This window comes from Ciona robusta, unplaced genomic scaffold (assembly GCF_009617815.1).
Source record: "Ciona robusta unplaced genomic scaffold, ASM961781v2 AP042737.1".
Classification (NCBI taxonomy): domain Eukaryota; kingdom Metazoa; phylum Chordata; class Ascidiacea; order Phlebobranchia; family Cionidae; genus Ciona; species Ciona robusta.
The window spans coordinates 484,771-508,397 of NW_028323116.1; the positions used below are offsets into that span (position 1 = coordinate 484,771).

Here is a 23,627-nt window from a genome sequence, read left to right on the forward strand (position 1 = left end):
ATCAGTTGTTGTTCCATCCGACCATTGCAATGTAGTTGGACTGGTACGACTCAAACCAATGAAGAAGGAATATGGTTTACCTAAACCATAAAACATTCAAAATCATACTCGAACATACGCACAATAGTTCGTAACAATGTAATTAATATTTGGCTACCTGTTAACTTAGTAGCATTGATATTTTTTACGAGAAAGTCTTGAATGCGTTGAGAATTAACAACAGCTAGAATGGCGTCCATTGATTGACAACTTTCCTTTGCTTTGTCAATTCCAGTAACTGGCGTATACTCAATGTAATATTCGATGCCATCAAGTTGATGCCCACTATCAGTGGTTGATGTTACGACGATCAAATTTAACAGAATCAAAACAAACAACATATTTTGTATGTCTTCCTACACTTGTGTTGGTAAAACGAAATATAATGTCAAAGCCAAGTCATGCTGCCTATCGTAAGCTACTGAATTTAATCAAGACTTTAGTTACAATAAATACACATTTATACTAAAACTTACTATATAATGTAATACGCTTCCTTGTTAAGGTAAGTGTTATCTTCATATAAAGGATGAGAAAATATTTAGGCATCACGTCCGTGTACCTGTATAACAGTGATACGTAACAACAATAATTAGGGAAGACTTCCTTGCTTTGTTTTGCATAAACAGTTATTTTTAATATTATATGGAATAGAATTTTTACCTTTCCATGGAAAATTAAAGAAAAGGATATACCATATTTGTCTGGTGTATAAGAAGACACCATGCGTGTTTTGTGTATATGAAGACACCTCAGTTACTCGGCAGATGGCATTAGGTGTTTAATGCTATCATTTGTATTATGTATATGTAGACCTACGTGACAAAGAGAAACAATACCATACACCGTACACGTACATAATGGCTTATTCGGCTTTAGTTAAAATATAATGCAGCATAGTCACTGCATGCCACACGTAATCAAGCACCTAAAACGGAAGCGATAACGCGACAAGCAGTTATACCTTCTTCCTTTTGTGCTAATCAATCATTATACTGAAAAACTTTCCCGTTAAAACAATATGCCAATTTAGGCGCGCGCTCTCTAAGCAGATATTTTTAAAAGCGTCTGGTAAGCAATACTTTCGTATTTTATGCTTTAAGAGCTAATATTCCAAGAGATCAATTGTAAGCAATAGAAGGATGCATTTTTACGGATGCATTTTAAATCAGCTTGTTAGCAGTTTATAAACCAACAAATTCGTTTTAGCTTCGTATTGTGAGGTAATTTTTACATTTAAGTTTGTTCGGAAAGATAGCGGCAACTGTTTAGCGTATATTTGTAAAGATTTTAAGCAAAGGTACTTAAAATGGCCTTGCAGTAAGCTTTGAACATTTATTTATATATGGTAGAGCAGGGGAAGACGGGACACCTTTTTAATTGTAATTTGTCGTCATATCGTATTAAACAAAGAACATTCAAAGAATTATAAAACGTTATTCCACGTCTCTCATAGACTATTGTTAAATGTTTAAAACACGACCAGGATATAAAGATAAATCTGTGTTAAAGGTGTCCCATCTTCCCCCTACCTACTATATTTATTTGTGCAATTGTATATAAGTTTTAAGATTGAGGCGTAAAAGTGGACATTAGCGTAAACTGAAAGACTGAGTTGGTTAAACGACTTCTTAATGCTATGTACTTCCTGGAGCGCATGCGCAGAACTGTCATTGAAACACGTCACTAGGCTTACGGAGAGTAAAGCCACGAAGTTTGCCGTCACTGCCTAAATTTCCATGACGTCACGGGAAGTGACGCAATTCTTCGCGGTTCATATCATAAATGGTGGGGTGACGAAAGTAAAGAGTTCGCCAAAACATTTTTTTCATTTTACCCACTCCGGAGTAAATGCGTTATACGAAAGCACCACTCGTAATTAGTTGAACTAGAAAAAACAGAAATTGCTTCAACTATGGGGTTGTTTTGCTTAGATGTATCTTTGTTTGTCCCTTTTTAGCGACGTTTAGATTACAGTGTAGCTCGCCTCGGTGTAAAAAGAAGAAACAAATAAATGTCTACACCAGGCGTTGCGCAGCGTAGATATTTCTTTGTTTGTTCTTTTTGTACCAAGGCGAGCTGCGCTGCAGTGCAAATGTCAAGAGAACAGGCAAAGAAATCTCTAACGCTGACCAGCGCTGAACGACGCTGGGTGTAAATAGATTTCAATAGGTCCTTTTTATAGGTAAGCTCCGCTGTAGTGTAATCAAGTAGTTGTAAAAAAAGGACATTAGAACTCGACAGAGTACAGAGTAGTTCGATGCAAGCATTTACGTTTTAACAAACTTTTATTCTCGGTTACCAGAGTGAAACTTTTAGTTTAAAGTCTTAATTCCGTGAAACGATGGCCGCATACGACTTCGGCAATTTTGACTTCGTAGAATCTTCGGATATTTCACCGGATTTTTCCGCTGGTTAGTTTTTGGTTTAGTATTAGTTAAGTTGCATTGATAAATAAAACTTATTTATCTTCGAATGGTAAAGCAACGGCAATCATTATAACACCGGTGTTGTGTATCATACAACTCGTCCCCGCTTACGAGTTATGTACCACATATTTAACTTACTTATCCTCGCACAGCGGGGCAACGACACTTTTCATAATACGAATATTGCTTTGTAGGTGATTACTTTCTAATATAAATGTGTTATCTAATTTTCGTATTGTTTTTTTAGTGTATGGCCCAGCCGGAGTAACTGAGGTGATAACCGGTCACCAGGTTAACATTCCTAAAGTTGTTTTTTCCGGGTTGATTTGCGCATTCGGACTCATAGGCAACATGATGGTAATCTTCGTTATTCTGGTTCTGCAGGAATATAAAAAGTCGGTGACGCACTGGTAAGTTTGCTCGGTCGAGAACTTCACGCCCGCTGTTAAGTTACAACATGAGTGTATTCAAACACCCCTGCTTACTGTCGAGTAATAACATGGTTGTCTTCTAACACTTCTTATACACAAGATACATATGGTGTATTCACACACCTTATGTTTACTGTCGAGTTATAACTTATGTAACCTAAAATACACAGAAATACACACACATATATATGTTGATGATGTTCTGAGGTGGCTGACCTCAAAGAATTTCGGTCACGATGCTCCCAAATGGGGGACAGCACAAGACCTAATCTGCTCAATGTATAAAAGTAATTCGCACCAACCAAGTTCTATCAGAAATTTTAAACATCGGTATTACGGCCTTGAATATAAAGATAGTTTATCTCACAAAATCAATCTGCTGTAACGGCAGATTTTTCTTTTGTCTAACCGAAGACACAAAAATGTTACTTTTTACGAAAGAGGGTAGGCCTACTCTTTTCCATTTTATTTTCTCGTCATCGGGCGTTTATTAATCCCATAATAAAAAATGGTCACCCATATAAAACACATATAATCGTAGAATAGTGGTTAGCGACACAGTCTGTGAATTCAGGGCTCATCAATGCTGCCACAGTGTATACGTAAAAATCATTTGGGAAGACGGCAATTGCTCGATTCCTGGTCAATAATGTGTAGTCTAAATTGCCAGTTAGATGTTTCTAAAATATATTATTATTCCATAAAAATTCGAACCTTTAAAATTACGTTCATGATAACTCGCGAGCGGGCACGAGTTATGAAACAGAACACCCATGTAACAGCAAATGTCGTTATCCCACCATGCTATAGGCTAAATAAGTTACATTTATTCGTGTTCGCATACAGACCAAAAATCTAAATAACCCAACATTTTTAGGTATGTACTACAACTTGCCATAGCTGACTCTTTGTTCCTCTTAACTCTACCTTTTAAAATGGTGGAAGATATCAACGGAAGATGGATATACTCGGAATGGATGTGTAAAGCTAAAGAAACTTTGCTTTTCCTAAACTACTACGCTTCTATACTTTTTCTTATGGTGAGTCTGTAGGTGTTTTTTAAAGTCAAAATTCGATTATATTTTATATAAATTTATGCAGTTTCTTTGCATAACTGGGCAATGACAAACGTGTATTTTGTTTCATATACCTCGTCCCCACTTGCAAGTTGCCACATATTTAACTTGTTTTTTCTCACATGGCGAGGCAATGAAAGTCGCTATAACACTGCGTGGTGTTCTGTTTGATACATCTCGTGCGAATTACGAATTACCATGTATGTAACTTTGTGGGTAATATGAGCGAATTAAGTCATGGGAAATTCAATTCAAGAGTTTGCCCATTACCACTTAACCACAAACGGAGATGCGGAAAATATTTTTACATTGTATTTTATAACATTTAAAGTATTTTTTTTGCTTTCGTTACAAATTACCGCTAGCGAAATATTTATATATTAGCTGCTATAACAATTATGATGTAAAACTAAATTCCAAACTATTTGTTTTGCCCGTTAAAAAACTGATGTGTGTTTTAAGGCACAACATTTTTTAACGTGAAATAGTAGGAGGGGAGACGGGACACTTTTAGTGCATATATTATCTATATACCTTGATCGTGTTTTAAACAATTATCAACGGTCTATGGAAGCCAAGAGAATACGGTTATATAATTCTTTGAGCGTTATTTGATTACTACCAAATGGGACGAAAAAAAATGAAAAGGTGTCTCATATTTCCCCACCCTTTTTTAACTGTGTTTTGATACAAAATACGAAAAAGGACCATACGATTAAATTCGCCATATGTGTTTACATAAACTAAAGTATAGGACTTAATATTACTTCCGGACAATGCCAACCTGTCAGAAGTATTAGGTTGTTAATTGGTTAGCCTGATCGGGTCGTGAGTTTATGCAGCTGTGCTTTACCAATGTGAATCAAAATCTATGCAGATAACAAGCACTGAAATTTAATTTTGCACTTAGAATAATATTTTTTTTGTATGTCTTCTAAAAAAAGAAAAACGCTGTTTTAAAAAAATCGTCAGAATTAATCTTTACGATGATATCAAAAATTGCAATTTGTATAAACGGGCTATGGTACGGGATGCCCGAATGTGGCTTATTTATTCCATGCAAAGGACAGTTGTTAAAATTCGGATGTTTTAATTTTATACACTTTCTGCACGCTTACGAGTGCGTGTAACTTTATGGGTAATTGTTTTTTTGTTTTAATATTTTTACTCTTTAATCTAATACGTGCGTTACATTTTGTTAGAGGGCCACTAATTGGGATATTTTCCTGTAAGTGTTTTGCACAAAGATACACACGCTTAATCGTAACAGCGTCGGGCCTCGAGCCTATAACATCTGCACTAGAAAGACACAAAGGAAGCAAAAATGACAATAACTTAAAAGCAGCGCTGTTTTTTTAATAAAAATTATTTTTGATTTACATCAGGAAGGCACTTTTTGTACTAAAGGGTAAGATGGAACACTGTTACTAACTAAATCCCATATTTCTTGATCGTGTTTTTAAACTATTAACAACGATCTTTTAGAATCTCTGTAAAGATTCTTTGCTTGCTGCCAAATGTGAGACGAAAAGAGGGTGAAAGCCTGTTCCATTTTACCCCACCCTACTATATTGTAAAATCTACATCACTTTTTATTGACACGACGTTTTTGCTTTTAGATTATGAGTCTTGACCGATACATTGCTGTGTGTCATACTTTCTCCACCCAGCTGCAGAAACTTAGAAAGCCTGTTGTGTCAGTAATGATCACTGCAGTGACGTGGCTTGTTTCACTGCTCATATGCATACCAATTATGTTGTACAGTTTCAAGGTTGGGATAAAAGGATCTTGTATATGCAGGTACCTTTGTGTGGGAAAAAATGTATAATACGGTGGGGAGGGATGGGACAACTTTTCATTATATTTTATCGTCCCATTTGGTAATAAACAAAAAACATTTAAAGAAACAAATATAAAAACGTATCCGCACGACTCCTAGAGACTGTTATTAATTGTTTAAAACACGATCAGGATATTTAGTTATTATGTGCTATAGGTGTCCTACCTTACGTCACAATTTATGAAAATATCCGGCGCCGTGTGCGCGCATGTCTTCAGCCCAAAGGCTTCAGGCTCGGCGATACTATAACATTTTCGGTGTGTCTATATCATTGGACATGACAAATGCCTTTACATTGCTATGCAAATTAGTGGCATTAAAAGAGTGCAACGTCCTAAATAAACTGATACTATATGTGTATTTAAATGGACAATTTATAAATACTTTAAATCGAAAGCGCTACGTTGAAAAACTTCCAGGTGATATAACAATAGAGTGTACACGCAGCACCAATTTCCTGTAAGATAACAATATATGCAAACACACATTGTTTTCCGCAGATGCAACGCACACATTCTTTATATAGTTGCAAGCATAAACTGTTCTGCAAAAAGCAAACCTATAAAGTTCTACGTAGATGTAAACAAACAAAATAGATGTAGCCTTCTATTTAAAACATTAAGCATAAGGTGTATGAATACACTATGCGTGTTTTGCATTAATGCAACTATATAGTGTCCTACGTAAATGCAAACAACTATGTTTCTTAATAGTTGCAAAATAAAATATTTTCTTTCAATATTTATTTCAGTATAAATAGGTTCACACACCAATTGGTCTACGTAAATGCAAACATACAAGTGCACTAGTAAAAATAAATAGCATAGTGTTTACCTAACTCTAGTCCAGATGTATCGGGTCCAAAGCTTGATGCTGCTAACAAAACTGGGTAAATTAGGGTGGGGAGACGCGACACCTTCGGCACATAATATCTAAATATCCTGATCGTGTTTTAAACAATTAACATCAGTTTATGGACAACACGATTTTTTAAACGCTTTAAGTGTGCTTTGTGTACTACCAAATGGGACACGAAAATAGAATGAAAGGGTGTCCAATGTTCCCCTACCCTTCTGTATATTGATGTACATTACACATAGTTCTAAAAGTAAAACATGCACAAGTCAATTAATTATCTTCATCCACAACGATTGATTCGATTTTCTGTTATGTACAGCTATCGGTTCCCCCCGGATCCAGTGAATGAAACAGCTCGATGTCTGGAGAATGGATATACTACGGACAGAATTGATGAATGCCTTAAGATAGGACAAGAACCTTCTGGGCCAGAACCATACTGCACGTTAGTTACACATACACCTTTCCTACAAGGTCTTACTTATGTTGGAAAAAGCTTCATGTGTATAAATACACCATGTGTGTCTGGTGTATAAGAAGACACCTATGTAGTAACTCAACAGTGAACATAAAAACAAAAAATATATAATATGTCATATCAAGCTTTAATGAGATGTTGTATGTAGTGACCTTAACACTCATTTCAACCTCTCCGCTCTTGGTATTGATTTTGGGGGAAGCCTTGGGAATATTGATTTAACTGGAGGCGGAGGTGACGGTGGATTGGGCGGACTTGGTGGATTTGGCGGAATCGGCGGATTTGGCGGAATGGGAAACACTTCTTCAGGAAATTCAGACAATTTTACTGGCATTGGATTGTAAGTTAATTTGGTGCTATAATCGTAACTGGTATTGGCCAAACTTTTAGGCACACATAAAAGAAGTTACCTGCATAAATGTATAAATGTAACTTACTTTATCATTGTCTGGCCGGAAAACGACAGTCGTAAAAAAGGGTGTTCTGTTCCATACACCTCGTTCCAGCTTACGAGTAACCGTATGTTACTTTGTTGATGAATATTTTTTGCCTTTTTTTATTTTTTCTCTATACATATGTGTAACTTTTAAGCACAATGTATATAAAACAGAACACTTATGTAATAAAGACTGAGTTGCCCAAACACGGAAAGATAAATAAAATGCATTCATTTATTCGTCTATTCAATTTAATAAAAATCAACCAAACTAATATACCGTCTTTTTCATTTATATCTTTATTTATTTTATTTAAATATAACTCAATATAACTTAATTTATACTTTAATGTAAGTTTATCGGTCACTATTTTATTTATAACTTTTGCTTATGCAGATGTTACAGTAGAGTGTGTATATAAAGACTATTGTTTTGCTTCTAGTTCTTTATCGTCTTACTTAATTTGATCTTCGTCACTGAAACGACGAAATAAAAATTGTTATTTTTATACCAATGTTAAATGAATGTAACCTACTTTATCTTTGCGTGACCGCAAAGCGACAGTCGTTATAACACGGGTGTCCTGCTTTATACACCTCGTGTTAGCTTTTACCAAGTACACTAAATACAACTAAAACATCTGAACTTACACACTTTATTCTTATTTACAGTCCGGGAATCGGTATGCCAGTTTTCCCACCAGCCCCTACCACCCCCACTGCTACTATGACAACAGTACCGCAGTATAATTTCGAGGCAGGAATCGCACCTGAGTGTCACTACTGGACACGACCACGGGGTTGGACAATCTTTAATGTCTTCAATTTTATTGTCATGTTTCTGCTCCCGTTTTTGGTAAGCTTCAGAAAAACAAACAGATTGTGATTAAATTTTGTACCGGGAATAAAATGGATACCGTTAGAACATAATATTTTATATTACATAGCCGCGTTTTTAACAATTAACAACGTTCGTTTACAGTCGTGAAGATACGGATAAAATATATTTTGTTTAATACAAACTGGACCTATTGTGAATGACGCCGCGGAACAATATTTAGTGCGCTTGTCTCCCCCTAGATGAGGTTATGGGTTGATTGTGCATTCTTGGGCAGTTGCTTCAATGCATTGGTCACTAATGGGTTGTCTAAATTGCCAGCCATACATAAAAAAAAAAAAACTAAAAACAATAATCACTCACAACGTTACATGCGCATTCACTCGTATGCAGGCACGAGGTCTAGATAAAACAGAACACTCGTGTTATATAACCACTGTCGTTGTACCGCCACGCAAGGATAAATAAAGTACATTCATGCATTAATGAAAATGATAGCATTACTCATCTAACCCAATCAACTCTATTCTAAACACTTGCCAACATAAAACATAAGAAAGCGCAAGATTTATTAAACATGTATATTTCCCAGGTCATGGTAGCGTGTTATGGGCTTATCATACATCGTCTCTCCACCACGCGCATGCGCACTGCGAGCACGCAAAGCAACCAACAACCGACGTCTGGTAGAGGACGTAAAGGGTCCTCCAGGTCGGACAAAGACCGTAGAAGAGTTACAATTATGTGCGCTGCACTTGTTGGCTGTTTCGTTGTTTGCTGGTTGCCCTTTCATGCAATACACATTGCAAAGATAGCTGGGATAGCAGTGAAATTTGAAAACGTAAGTCAAAATGACAGTAAGTATGTGTTACATAAATAGAATGTGCGTTTGGTGATCAGAGAACACCCATTCATGGAAAAGGGGGATTAACAGGACATTTACTATCCTGCACATTGTGATAGAAGGCAATTTTATTGTTATTCTTAATGAGAATAGAGTGTATAAATACACCATGTGTGTCTGGTGTATAAGAAGACACCCATGTTATAACTCGACAGTGAGCATGAGGTGTATGAATACACCATGTGTGTCTGGTGTATAAGAAGACACCCATGTTATAACTCGACAGTGAGCATGAGGTGTATAAATATACCATGTGTGTCTGGTGTGTTAGAAGACACCCATGTTATAACTTGACAGTGAGCATGAGGTGTATGAATACACCACGTGTGTCTGGTGTATAAGAAGACACCCATGTTATAACTTGACAGTGAGCATGAGGTGTATGAATACACCATGTGTGTCTGGTGTATAAGAAGACACCCATGTTATAACTCGACAGTGAGCATGAGGTGTATAAATACACTATGTGTGTCTGGTGTATAAGAAGACACCCATGTTATAACTCGACAGTGAGCATGAGGTGTATGAATACACCACGTGTGTCTGGTGTATAAGAAGACACCCATGTTATAACTTGACAGTGAGCATGAGGTGGAATACACCATGTGTGTCTGGTGTATAAGAAGACACCCATGTTATAACTCGACAGTGAGCATGAGGTGTATAAATTCACCATGTGTGTGTGGTGTATTAGAAGACACCCATGTTAGAACTCCTGAGAGAGAATGAAATCTAAAAAACAGCGTAACTGGAACAAAGTATGTAAATCTTTTTGCTGTAATCCACTGCTCATAAAGTTGGACAGTTCTGACAAAAAAAACTGTCAGGATTAAGCGCTACGAAACACGTTACAAACAAAGTACAATAGTGTTAGAAAAATACAAATTTTGCCAAAATGACATCAATCTTTTTTTTAAATAGAGTACCCTTTCAAAAAAGTAAACACACACAATTTAAAATGCAAAAGAAATTTGAAAGTAATAATTTTTCTCGCATATAACTAACGTTGACTTTAATTTTAATACAGAAAGCCCTCTGCGTTACTTTACCAATCATAGGCTCGCTCTTGGCTTATTCCAATTCGTTGTTGAATCCGTATCTCTACAGTGTACTTGGGACAAGATTTGCTAGGCGTTGGTTGTAAGTATTTTGTAATTTTGACGTACTTTATTTGCAAATTATATTGTATGTCGAAACCTCATGCTTACTGCTCAGATATAACATTGCGTTTTCTTATACACACATAGGGGTTATAACATGGGTGTCTTCTTATACATCGGACACACATGGTGTATTCATACACTTCATGCTCACTGTCGAGTTATAACATGGGTGTCTTCTTACACACCAGACACACATGGTGTATTCATACACCTCATGCTCACTGTCGAGTTATAACATAGGTGTCTTCTAATACACCAGACACACATGGTGTATTCATACACCTCATGCTCACTGTCGAATTATAACATGGGTTTCTTCTTATACACCAGATACACATGGTGTATTCATACACCTTATTCTCATTGGGAATAACAATAAAATTGCCTTCTAACACAATGTGCACGATAGTAAATATGTCCTGTTACTCCCTCTTTTCCATAAATGTCAAGACTTATGCATTACGAAGGACAGTGTCCAATAATAAAGTGACCACACTCTCGTTTTCTGACTCACATAACGACCCATGAGTGACTACCTGACAGCAAGCATTTGCTGTTCAGAATTTGAATTTGCAGACGCTCGGTCATACCACGAAAGAGAAAGAGTCATTTTGGTTTTAAATTTGCACAACCTTTATTTTTGCCAATACATGCAAGCAATGCAGATACTGCATTTCTTTTAAGCATGATTAGTGGCTCTTTCGTGATCTGATAACATATTTGTGGAGCATGAGTATTTAATGGCATGATGTAATGGTATTGTTCAACTGACGTTCCGGATACGCGTAGTAGTAAATGTTGCTGAGTAAACCAAATGCCAACATGGGGAACTTTCATAGAGTACGATTTTTTAAATGCCATGTGTTCCTGGTGTATAAGAAAACACCCATGTTATAACTCGGCAGTGAGCATGAGGTGTATGAATACACCATGTGTGTCTGGTGTATAAGAAGACACCTATGTTATAATTTGACAGTGAGTATTAAGTGTATGAATACAACATGTGCGTCTGTTTTATAAGAAGACTCCTATGTTATAACTCGACAGCGAGCAGAGGGTATACAAATAACCTGATCATCTTTTCTTTCTCAGATCTGCAACATCCACCATCCGAAAGTCAGTGAAGATCCGAACTAGCTCCTCCGGACTTGGTTCTGTTCGTTTCACAAAGAAACAATCTGGAACAAAAGACCTTAGTTCCGCTAGTGCAACTGCAATGACTAAAGTTTACAAGTAAGCCATGTTTACACCATTTTATTTGTTAAATACGCCCATACGTTGTATGTTCTTTTTTTCCCAATGAAGCTAGTAATATTAAATCATATTATTTTATATATTGTTTCTTGCCTTACCAAACATATTATATAGGATGCATTTTTGTATCTCATGGTCATTGTCGACCTAAAATACAAATATATTCCTGGTAATTCGAGATAGGGCATAAGGTATATAAAACTGGCCCCTGTTTTTGCTCCGCCACGAAGATAAGTAAGTTACATACGTGGAACTTAACGGCCCAAAAAAGAACACCCGTGTTATAACTCACAAGTTACTTTTTTTATTCCTTAATAGGAAAGGCGATTTGACATCTGAGACACGACCAATGGAAGCGACCAATATGAGCCTGACTGAACAACAAATGCACTCTGTTTATACAGGCCCGGTAAAAGCTAAACCAACGAATTACGACGACGAGAATGGAGAAATGCAAAAGCTAACAGATGACAAAATCTAATTGATTTCTGCAAATATTTCACGAAAAAAACGTAAAGCTTACGAATTCCCAAATTTTGAAATATCCCCGATTTTAATTTGTGACATTTAGTTTTGAACTTTAGATTTAGCCTTTTAGGCTTGTTATTGACGACAAAGTTTTGTTTGTATAAAATTTCCCAATAATGCATGAAAATATAACCATGTCTCTCTACTGATAGTTACTTACGTATATTATTATAATATTTCATTTGTTAAACACTGTACATAACAATTCAATATGCACTTCCGTAATATTTCGCAAACTTTGGGTCAAATACTTTACGCCCCTTTTTTCTTTTTCTCTCCATCTCTCCTTTTTCATCTTTTCTTTCGAATTAGGAGAGAGAGAAGGACTTTCAAATGAGCCGTGTCTTGTTTAACCCCAAAATATACCGCGTATTTTAACTTTACCGTTAATTCATAAATTGTTTTAACTCAAACGGGAAATATATTGTTTACAAATAATGTTACAAAATAAAGTATTCATGAAAAGTAATACGCTTCTTTACAGTCGTTATAACATAGGTGTTCTGTTTCAAACACTTCATGTCCGCTGACGAGATGGCGCGCATGCGACTTTGTGGGTGGTTGGCTCTAATTTTTCAATTGTTTTTGTATCGCTAACGACTTGGACGACATTTCACTAAGACAAAATGCTTTCTAATCACAATGTATCGTATAACAAACCCTGCGTCCTCTGATCCACGGTTTAACCAATGCCCAGCGTCACTGGTTAAAATCGATTTCTTGATCTCGCCATTGAGCGTGATGTCGCCATTGGGTTACAACTTTTTGAGAATCCAAACAAAAACTTAATACCCGTTTTTTAATTCTTAGAAAACGATAGAAAATATTCTTGAAAAAAAACGAAGAGAACGAAATCAACAGCAAACCGACAGTCGTTAAACATGTTATGGATAAATAGAAACATGTTTTGGATAAATAGAGTAAAAAAAAGGAGTGTAAGAGTAAAAAAAAGAGATAAATAGAGTAAAAAAAAGAGTGTTAAAAAGTGTGGCTGTTGCAACATATGGTAAAGAATCCTCATTTACAGAAAAACAAAATAATCTTACAATTAGCGAACAAGCCATTCTACATACATTATACAGAATTAACCCGGTATATAAAGTTAGGACTCTTAATCGCTGTGTTTAAACGCGCATTTAAATTATCCCCATTTCAATTGAACACTTGGTAATTCATCAGCTGGTACGAGGTATATAAAACATATCACACGACTGTCGTTGTCCTGCCATATAAGGATTAATAGTTGCATTCATTGTAAGTCACAAACATATTACGTTTAAGCTTCACACGGCAGCGTTAAACAGTGCTATTAGGAAAAACGAATGCCTTTAATATACTAAGTAATATTACATAAGAAGTATCACAACAAAACTGTGTTCAGTGTAGGAAGTATGGAGTGCTTGGTTGGCGTATGACTGCGGCAATATACTGTCTAGTTTAATTTCTGCATTATTAGATAATTTAAGTTAAGTTTATAGTAGGTTGGGGTCAGATAAGATCTTTTCTCTTTCTAGTATCCGGTTCTATTTGGTAGTAAACTAAGAATATTTACAAAATTGTATACCGTAGCGGCGTAGCCTCATGACTCCAAGAGAACATTGTTAAGTGTTTTAAATATCATCAAGAAATGTGAGATACATTGTGTTAACGTATACCATCTTATTTAACAGTGTGTACTCCATAAACTTCAACCATGTATTGTTAAGTAGGTAATCTTTGTTTTTGCCAATAACATAAAAACAAGAAACAAACAAAGAAATACCAGTGCTGACCTGCTTGCCGTTAAAAGCGCTGGGTGTATATAGAGTGTATGCATTTCTTTATTTGTCCATTTTACACCGAGGCAAGCTACGCTGTAGTGTAAACGCCGCTTAAAAGAACAAACAAAGAAATATCTACGCTGACATATACGATGAACAACTCTTAGTGTAGATATTTCTTTATTTGTCTTTTTTACACTAAGGCGAGCTACGCGAAAGTGTGAACGACGATTAAAAGAACAAACAAAGAAATATCTATACGCTGAACTGTGCTGCTGAACAACGTTGGGTGTAGATATCTCTTATCATTTCCGATAGGTATTTGTTTTGTCTTTAACGTGGCTTGGACTTAACACAAAAACTTGTTACAAACTCCAATTCAAATAATCAGTAACATATTAACTGTACATTGAATACGCCTTTAAAACATATACTGTCGACGCAAAGTACACTTTGACGTATTGAACAAGCGCTTAAACTAACATGACCACATGAGCTTCTACCGGGTTTGTTGGTTATTCGTTATAGCTATAAGCCAAAAGCAGTTTATTTAAAAAAAAAGAGTAAGAGACTGACAAAAATATAACAATCTTTATTTAATTTTTCGAATACAGTAGTAAAGTTCAGATTATTTAAAACAATGAAGAAGGAATTGGCGATAGAATGATAGTCGTTAAACATGTGCTTTGGTTAAAAAGTGCGGAAAAGTGTCACATAATGGCGTGGCTGGTAAATGTAAAGTGTAGGAATATAGTAGGGTGGGGGAAGATAGGATACTTTTTGTAAAACACCAAGGTAGGACACACTTTCTTCTTTCGTTTGGTAGTAAACAATGAACATTCAACGAATTATAAAACCGTATTTCCACGACTCCTATAGACCGTTGTTAACTATTTAAAATACGATTAGAATAATTGGATATTATCTCCCCCCAATATATACAAAATTATATCGATTTGTGTTCAAATTTAGTAATAAACTTAGCTACCGTTTTCAAAGCGATCAATAGTATTTGTTGATGAATTTAATTAAAACAAAAAAAGTGTTACTGAATGGAGAGTGTGCGTAAATTCTTGTAGTTCTATGGGGTAAGATGAGACACCTGTTACACATAATATCCAAACATCCTGATCATTTAAACAATTAACAATGCTCTATGGGTGTCATGAGGATACGGTTTTATAATTCTTTGGTTGTTTACTACCAAATGGGGCTAAAAATAGAATAAAAAGGTGTCCCATTTACCCCCACCTAATTATATTAGATAGGATATATTTATATTTCCTTCTTGTCCTATTTGGTAGAAAACAAAACGTATTTACAAAATTACATAACCGCATAGACCGGCAACTCTAAAATAGCGTTAGTAATCGTTTAAAACAATTGGTATAGCATCTGATAACGATAACCCATCTAACCCCACAGTATTATAAACGTTTAGACCTGATTTTATACGGGAAATACGTTGTAGTAAATATAGTTTGTATTTGAAAAAAGCAAAGATTTAACGTATCAAATTTTTACATAGTAGTTTTGTGTTACAAGTGGTAAACAGGTGTTTTCAAGTATCTTGCGCTTTCGAAGAATCGTGGACGTTTCGAAAAATTGCACAAAACGTTATTAGATCGCCGCGTTTTCTTGCATTAGCACAAATGGTTTTGTAGGTAATGTTACAATCACAACACGCCTAAAAGCCGGTGACTTTTTGTTGAACCAAAGTACTACATTGTGACGTCACTGAGGATACGTCTAGCGTTGCGGAAGGATAAAAACTTATAAAGTGTTTTCAAAATACTTGCGGGGCATCCTATTGTTACGTAAGAGTAAAATTCGTTTCCTGGTTTTGTAATGTAACAAACAAACTTAAAACCGCGGCGGCTTCACACACTGCAATAACTTCAGCATCTCGACTTTGGGCATTCAAGTGGCAACCATGGGTAAGTCACTTAAGTTTTCACCCACGAGGATATAAATGACCAAACCAACCAACAGTCATATTTGCTTATCCACACAATACAAAGCTTTAGCAACTCGACTGTGGGCATGGGAGTGGCAACAATACATAAGTTACCCAAGTTCCCACCCACGAGGATTTAAATGACCAAACCAACCAAAAGTCATGTTTGCTTATCCACACACTGTAACAGCTTCAGCAACTCGACTGTTGGTAAGGTTTTCGTTATTAAACTAATTTCGTTGTATATTATGCGCAAAACTTGGGCAGTTACCAATATCTTTGTTATATAAAAACACAATGGGGACTCGTTGGAAATCGTTCTCTGTTCCGCGTATTCGTGTTGTAAAAAACAACATAACGTCGCAACAAGGACCGTAAATGAACTTATTTAACCTCGCATGGCGGGGCAACGACATTCGTTACAACACGGGTGTTCTGTTTCACAAACCTCAAGCCCGCTTAGAGTTACCGCTTAAGTAACTTTGTATGGGACAATATTTCAGTTTTATTTTTGTTTTTATGTGTGGCTGATAATTTAGACAACCCATAAGGGACCACTTGGTTGAAGCAATTGCCGTTAAGTGTTTTGTCCAAGGATACATATGCTCACTATGGTAGCAGCTATGACATCGTAGTTGCCTCTTCAAAGCTTATATTTCCAAGACGAACGCGTAATAACAGAAACTCAATTCGGCGTGTGCACCGACGCGTAGACAAGAGCTCTTTAGGAAAGGCGGCGCAAACAATCCCGCCTATGACGTCATAATCCGCGGTCGGCGGGGATAGGTATTGGCTGAGAAAAAAAAAAAGGTTTATATTACAAAATTGGAGTTCTCGTACGGTGGGGTTAAAAAGCGGACACCGGCGTTAGTGCAGACAGATGGAGCCTTTAATTTGTTTTCGAGTTTGGATTTGACTAAAGCGAATGAGTTTGCGCAAATCGGGAAATAACTTGAACCTGTTAGGTGTAGCAACCACGCGAAGACGGGACACCTTTAGCAAGTAATATTCTAATGTCCTTACGTGTTTTAAACAACCAACAATGGTCTACGGGAGTCGTAAGGATTCCGTTTTATAACTATTTTTAAGTTCTTTGTTGACTATCAAATGGAACGAGAAAATAGATTAAAAATGTGTCCCATCTTTCCCAACCCTACTATATATAAGTATGTTTTGTTTATTGTAAGCTCGTTTTAACAACGGTTGTTTCGTCGCTATATCCTGTCTTTTCGGTTTAAATAGTTTTTGATCTTTGCTACCATAAACAAAGTTATAAATAAGTTTAGTTTTATTACTATAGCGTGTAAGAATGAAAGAAGCATCGATTTTGCAATTGCTTCTATTTTTTGTTTTGTTTTTTGAACCGAACTGTTTGAAATAAAAATCGTATCTTAAACATTTTCGTCTCGCTTGGTAGTATACATAGAATATTTAAAAAATTATAAAACCGTATTCTCACGACTGACATAGACCATTGTTAATTGTTTATTTAAAACACGATCAGGATATTTATAAAATATGTGCGACGTGTCTCATGTTCTGTATATAAACTTAATTCAATGAAGCATTTCCTATATTAGATAATTCTGTATTAATTTTCTAACTTATGCTCTTATGTGAACGCCGGTTACAAAAATCAAACCAATAAATAATGCTTCTTACCGCAATGTGAAAGTAACTTTATTAGGTAATGTTCTTCGCTAAAACCATTGTGAAAAACATTTAAATCTTTGTTTGTGAGTTAAAGAAACTTAACTTTCTATAGTTTGGCGGAGGAAGACGGGAGACCCTGAGAACATAATAACCATATATTCCAATTGTGATAGACAATAAAAACGTTCTATGAAGACGTTGGGATCCGGTTTTATATTTCTTTTAATATTTATTTATTACTACACCACAAATGGGACGAGAAATAGAATAAAAAAGTGTCTCATCTTCCCCCAATCTACTACATATATATTGTTGCTGGGGGCATATTAAACTTGTTTTGTAAAACAGCTCTTTTTGCAATTATTTGTTTACCAACGTTTCCGGCGTTCGACGTACTAAACAAGTCGTCTTTATGTGATCATAATTTTCATTCACCCTGATAATCGTTACGTAAATAACCACCAGTGGAACTATTCACCTTTTGTAACGAATCAAAATCATTGTGCATTTAAAAGTATATGTCTGAATTTTAAGTTTAAAGCCTTAAAAAGTCTGTTGTTTTCAGAACGTTAGTTTATGTTTAATATTACTTTCCCGCTACATACGTCAACTCCAGTTAAGAACGAAAACATGGATTCTTCCGGTGAGTTGCTGTGATTGATATGTATTTTACCTTATAACTGGAGGGTGATTGGTTCGAGGCTCACTGTGGTGGCTACGATTCAGTGTGTGCATCGTAGCTGGAAGCTCCCAGGTTCAAGGCTCACTGTAATGTCTACGAATCAGTGTGTGCCTCGTAACTGGAGGCTTCCAGGTTCAAGGCTCACTGTGGTGGCTGCGATACAGTGTGTGCCTCGTAACTTGAGGCTCCAAGGTTCAAGACTCACTGTGGTGGCTACGATTCAGTGTGTGCCTCGTAGCTGGAAGCTCCCAGGTTCAAGGCTCACTGTAATGTCTACGAATCAGTGTGTGCCTCGTAACTGCAGGCTCCCAGGTTCAAGGCTCACTGTGGTGGCTGCGATCCAGTATGTGCCTCGTACCTTGTAGTATAATATGTAACGAAATAAGAATACCGCTATAGTAGCAACATAAGCATGACTGACTGTATATGCATGTATATACTAACCTAATACTCATGTACCCTAACAAAAGCAGTGGCAATTCATTAACGAACTTTCTAACTTAAAATAACCGCATGTTTGGCCTTAGGAGCTGTTACTGTCAGCAGAAGTTTTGAGCAAAAAACAACAATCGAAAAAAGTGGAAAATTTGAACGTACTGCTGACTTATCAGGTCTAAAAATCATATTTTTTGAATTCTTAATGGTTTGGATCATAAGGTCCGACCTGACCTTAGATTTAGGCCAGAGTTGGCCCATTACCCCAAGATTGTATTAACATTCTATTTTATAAGGGTGAGATCTTACATGCCATAGAATTTTTTTTTCAAGCCTGAATTAGCTCAAAGAAATCATGCTCGTATTTATGTTATAACGATTGTTTAGTTTGTATTCAATCGTACTAATAAGTAGAATGCATGTACATGGGTGTCTTATATTCATTCTAGCTTGCACTATCTAAAACTAATAAATTGTAATGAAAGAGACAAGGGTTGCAATCATGCTTCACTTTTGCAAAGAAGTTGCTCAGCGCATGGATATTTGTTTGTTTGATCGTTTAAGCGGCGTTAACACTACATCGTTTACGCTACACTCGTCTCAATGTAAAAAGAACAAACACAAAAAATCTACACCCAGCGTTGTTCAGCGCAGGCCAGCGTAGATATTTCTTTGTTTAGTCTTTTAAGCGGCGTCTACACTGCAGTGTAACTCGCCTCGGTGTAAAAAGAACAAACAAAAAATATCTACGCCCAGCGTTGTAAACGAATCATTTAAAGTACGATCAAATAAACTTTTTTCGTGTTATGTTCAGAGGGCGTAAGAATTTATTTTTATTGCAAATGTTTTTTGTGAACATAATTTTATTCCTGTTATTTTTGTACAGATTACAGATTCAGCGGCGGTGCCAAGGCAGGCACTTCGAGCTACCAACTACGCTATGGTGGGAACCGCTTTGTTGGCGCACGGAGAAGCTATGGGGGGTAAGTTAATTTCTATTCATGAGCATTTTAGTATTGTTGTGGTTTGAATTTGGAATTTTATTTTAAAACTGCATTTTCGGGATTTATGGTAGGTTGGGGGGAGATAGAACAACTTAAGCACATAATACTCAAATATCCATATTTTAAAAGAATACCAACGTTGTAAGGATGCGATTTAATAACTCTTTATTTGCTGAGAAATAAGAATAAACAGGGGTCCAGATTTTCCACAACCTACAATAGAGTAGGTTGGGGGAAGATGGGATACCAATATATTTTTCTATCATTTAGTAGAAAACAAAGAACTGTCACAGAAATATAACACCGTATTGGATATATGTGCTAAAGGTGACCCATTTTCTCTCACTCTAAAATAAAGCATACAAACAAGCATTTAGGAATTAGAAAATGCTGGAAGCTCTTTTTGTTGAAATAAATTTATTAATAAAAAAAATGAAATCCATTTAAATTCATTAATAAAAAATTAAATCCATTTCGTGTCTAAAAAGTGTGTTTTTTTTTTATAAAAACAAGCAAAGTACATAATTTTCCAGGTCTATTTTTAAATTTTATCGATTTCCGAAACGACATTCAAGTCTAAATTTTTTATGTTGCACGCAGTCGTTCTTCAGGAGTGATTGAAGCGCCAATTACTCGAGTAACCGTTAGTGATGGTTTGGAGCTTACTCCGTCACTGATGACGTCACGATCCGAAGAAAAAGCAGAGCTAGGTTCATTAAATGATCGTTTCGTTTCTTACATCGATAAAGTTCGGAGTCTCACTGCAGTAAACCGGACACTGGAAATTAAAATTAAACAGGTAACAGTTTAATTGACTGGGAGCATGAGGTGTATCTTACGATTCGACAGCGAGCATGAGGTGTATGAATACATCATTTTTTGTCTGGTGTATAAGAAGACACCCATGTTATAACTCAACAATGAGCATGAGTTGTATGAATACACCATGTGTGTCTGGTGAATAAGAAGAAACCCATGTTATAACTCGACAGTGAGCATGAGGTGTATGAATAAACCATGTGTGTCTGGTGTATAAGAAGACACCCATGTTATAACTCAACAATGAGCATGAGTTGTATGAATACACCATGTGTGTCTGGTGAATAAGAAGAAACCCATGTTATAACTCGACAGTGAGCATGAGGTGTATGAATACACCATGTGTATCTGGTGTATAAGAAGACACCCATGTTATAACTCGACAGTGAGCATGAGGTGTATGAATACACCATGTGTATCTGGTGTATAAGAAGACACCCATGTTATAACTGGACAGTGAGCATGAAGTGTATGAATACACCATGTGTGTCTGGTGTATAAGAAGACACCCATGTTATAACTCGACAGTGAGCATGAGGTGTATGAATACACCATGTATGTCTGGTGTATAAGAAGACACCCATGTTATAACTCGACAGTGAGCATGAGGTGTATCAATACACCATGTGTGTCTGGTGTATAAAAAGCCACTCAAGCATGTTATAACGCGACAATATATGAACGCCATGTGTGTTTGTTGTTTTATAAAGCTTTCCCTTTCGAACTGATGAAATTATTAATCTAATCAGGAACGAAACAAAATCTTTTCTTTTTATTCGTTAAAATTATTTTCCATTCAACGTATTAAGTTCTATTTTAAGCCTGTATTGCGGTGGGACTGTATTGTTTACATAGTCTGTCGGTGTGTTACGTAAGACGACCGCCTCCGTATTTGGACAAAAGGCGTTACGCCGGTGGTCCTTTATTAAGAAGAGCAAATAACTTTAACGTTGGCAAAGTCGGTGTGTATTTGCTTGTCTTAAGATTCCGTATAATATTCTGATTTCGTTGGTAAATTTTTAACAAATTTAACAAGGTTATTAAACTGCCCACTTTAATGGGAATTGATTGTAAATTACAGTTAAGAACATCGTAAATGTTTTCTTATGGATGTCCGTGTTGAAAACTGCCTTTGAAACTGATTTATAAGTAGCTGTAAACTGTAGTGGAACTAAACGTTTGAATATTAAAACTAGGGTCTCACAACAAACTTGGGCGACAAAAATTTAATTTATAATTGTATAAAAACACACGTGTAGAAAATATTTCAATTGTAAAAGGCGGATTAAGCACATGCTTTTACTCAAGTAGTTTTTACCCGTAGCTTGATTTTAATGAAATCTAATCGCGGTTATATTTAACTTAATCTTCGTTACTGTTTCCGAAAGATAAAAAGGTATAGTAGGATGGGGGAAGATGGGACATTTTGTCAGACGAGACTTTTTTTATTTTCTTTTTACGGACCCCCATTTAATGATAATCAGAAAAATGAGGTGACAGAATTATTCGACAGTATTATCACGACGTTATAAAACGCCCGTCAAAGCTGATTATTGTTATTAAATATTAAAAAAAATATGTAAAATAGAAACAGTATACTTTGAACAGGTGAAAAAATGCGAAATAGTAAGGTGCTATTTTAATGCTCGCTAAATCATAGTAAAGCCAATGAATTTTTTGAGTTTGCGTGTGCGAACGATTAAACTAGTTTCAAAGCTTCGTAAAACAACCTTGAATATTCCGTGCAGTTTAATTTTGTCTCATAAAACTAGTTTTAGTTTTGTTAAAAAACACTTAGAAATGAGCACGAAGAAAATAAGCAAGGGTTAATATGACTTTATTTGAGATAAAAACAACAAACAAATTTCGACTTAACGTTATATATATGAAGCTTACATGGCAAAGAAACTAGCTCAGCCTGTTAAACTAGGTAGGTTAACTACAAGTTGCAGAATACTGCTAATGTAGATATATTTCAATTTACAGTCCCATCTTCCCCCACATTGTAGTTTCGTATGTTTTCATTGCCAAACTTTGAAAGATTTGCTTTTAATTTATTAATTTATACCTCAGGGGGTTTTCAACTATAAGATACTGATATAATAAAAAGATAATATTTTAAAAATATATTCGAAATTTGGTCCCTTGCACATAGTGATAATTTATAAGAAGTGGCTTGTGCCAAAAACAGAGTAGTAATACCCAATTTGTAGCAAAAATAAAAACTTTATCAATAGTTATTATCAATTTTCCGTTATTACAAGTTCATATACATTTGTAGGATACCGTATTTATCCATTGATGTTCGAATATTAGTCATTGTCGTTCAAACAATACCAACTGTTATGCAATAATATAAGGTATAGGTAACATGTTAAAAACTATAGCAGTAGAGCATGAAAAAGAATGTTTAGACCTAATTTTCAAAGCATACAGTATTATTTCATGTTATTTACGTATATTCCTATTTATAAATACACTTAATATTCAAAATCAACAACGATTTTAAACTGTCCCATCTTATCCTGTGTGTTTTCAAATTTGTAAAATTTCACCTGTTGTGCGGATTGCTAAGTAACTCCTCGTGTGTTTTATTATATTTTATTGATAAAGGAATGATAGTACTAATTCGTGGTATTACCCAAAAACCGTCATCTATTTTGATTTTGGAAATATTTGGCAATATGTGCTTAAGAGTCTCATCTTCCCCCATTGTACTATATGTCTATAAAATTTATATAAAAAAATAAATAAAAACAAATCTATATTTTATTCTCAGTTTAATTGATATAACTTGCATTGCTATAAATTTAACAAGAGATCACAGATCTAATGCATGAGCACGGTATAAACTAATTAGCATAGTATTAATTAACCCTATTACTACAATGGTCGACTGAGATCGATCAAAAACAAATCAAAAGTAACCAACAAAGCGGGTTTCAGTTGCCATTGGTGACTGTGGAGCAGTAGATAGAATGCATTTATTCATGTATTATAACTCATTAAAACTAAAAGAGCGAATAAACGAAAGACGCGGTC

General features: G+C 35.6%; 2 protein-coding genes across 3 annotated transcripts in view; both read left to right on the top strand.

Moving 5' to 3' along the window:
• The window catches only part of LOC149724293 (glial fibrillary acidic protein-like), a 48,837-nt gene that overhangs the window by 18,147 nt on the left and 7,063 nt on the right, over nt 1–23,627 (top strand). Inside the window, exons 2-5 of one of the 2 annotated variants that reach the window (XM_089893197.1) lie at nt 18,211–18,288; nt 18,855–18,938; nt 19,649–19,745; nt 20,367–20,565. In XM_089893197.1, the coding sequence (XP_089749323.1) occupies nt 18,222–18,288; nt 18,855–18,938; nt 19,649–19,745; nt 20,367–20,565 (447 nt within the window). In that variant the 5' untranslated portion in view covers nt 18,211–18,221. The remainder of the gene's footprint in view (nt 1–18,210; nt 18,289–18,854; nt 18,939–19,648; nt 19,746–20,366; nt 20,566–23,627) is intronic. The other variant, XM_089893198.1, reaches the window with a different exon arrangement.
• Nucleotides 2,345–12,744, top strand: LOC149724296 (C3a anaphylatoxin chemotactic receptor-like). Its single transcript, XM_089893199.1, has 11 exons — nt 2,345–2,453; nt 2,716–2,878; nt 3,777–3,939; nt 5,595–5,776; nt 6,994–7,119; nt 7,301–7,492; nt 8,261–8,444; nt 9,019–9,267; nt 10,358–10,470; nt 11,586–11,726; nt 12,066–12,744. Exons 1-11 carry the CDS (start codon nt 2,384–2,386, stop codon nt 12,226–12,228), a joined length of 1,746 nt encoding a protein of 581 aa, XP_089749325.1. The 5' UTR covers nt 2,345–2,383; the 3' UTR covers nt 12,229–12,744.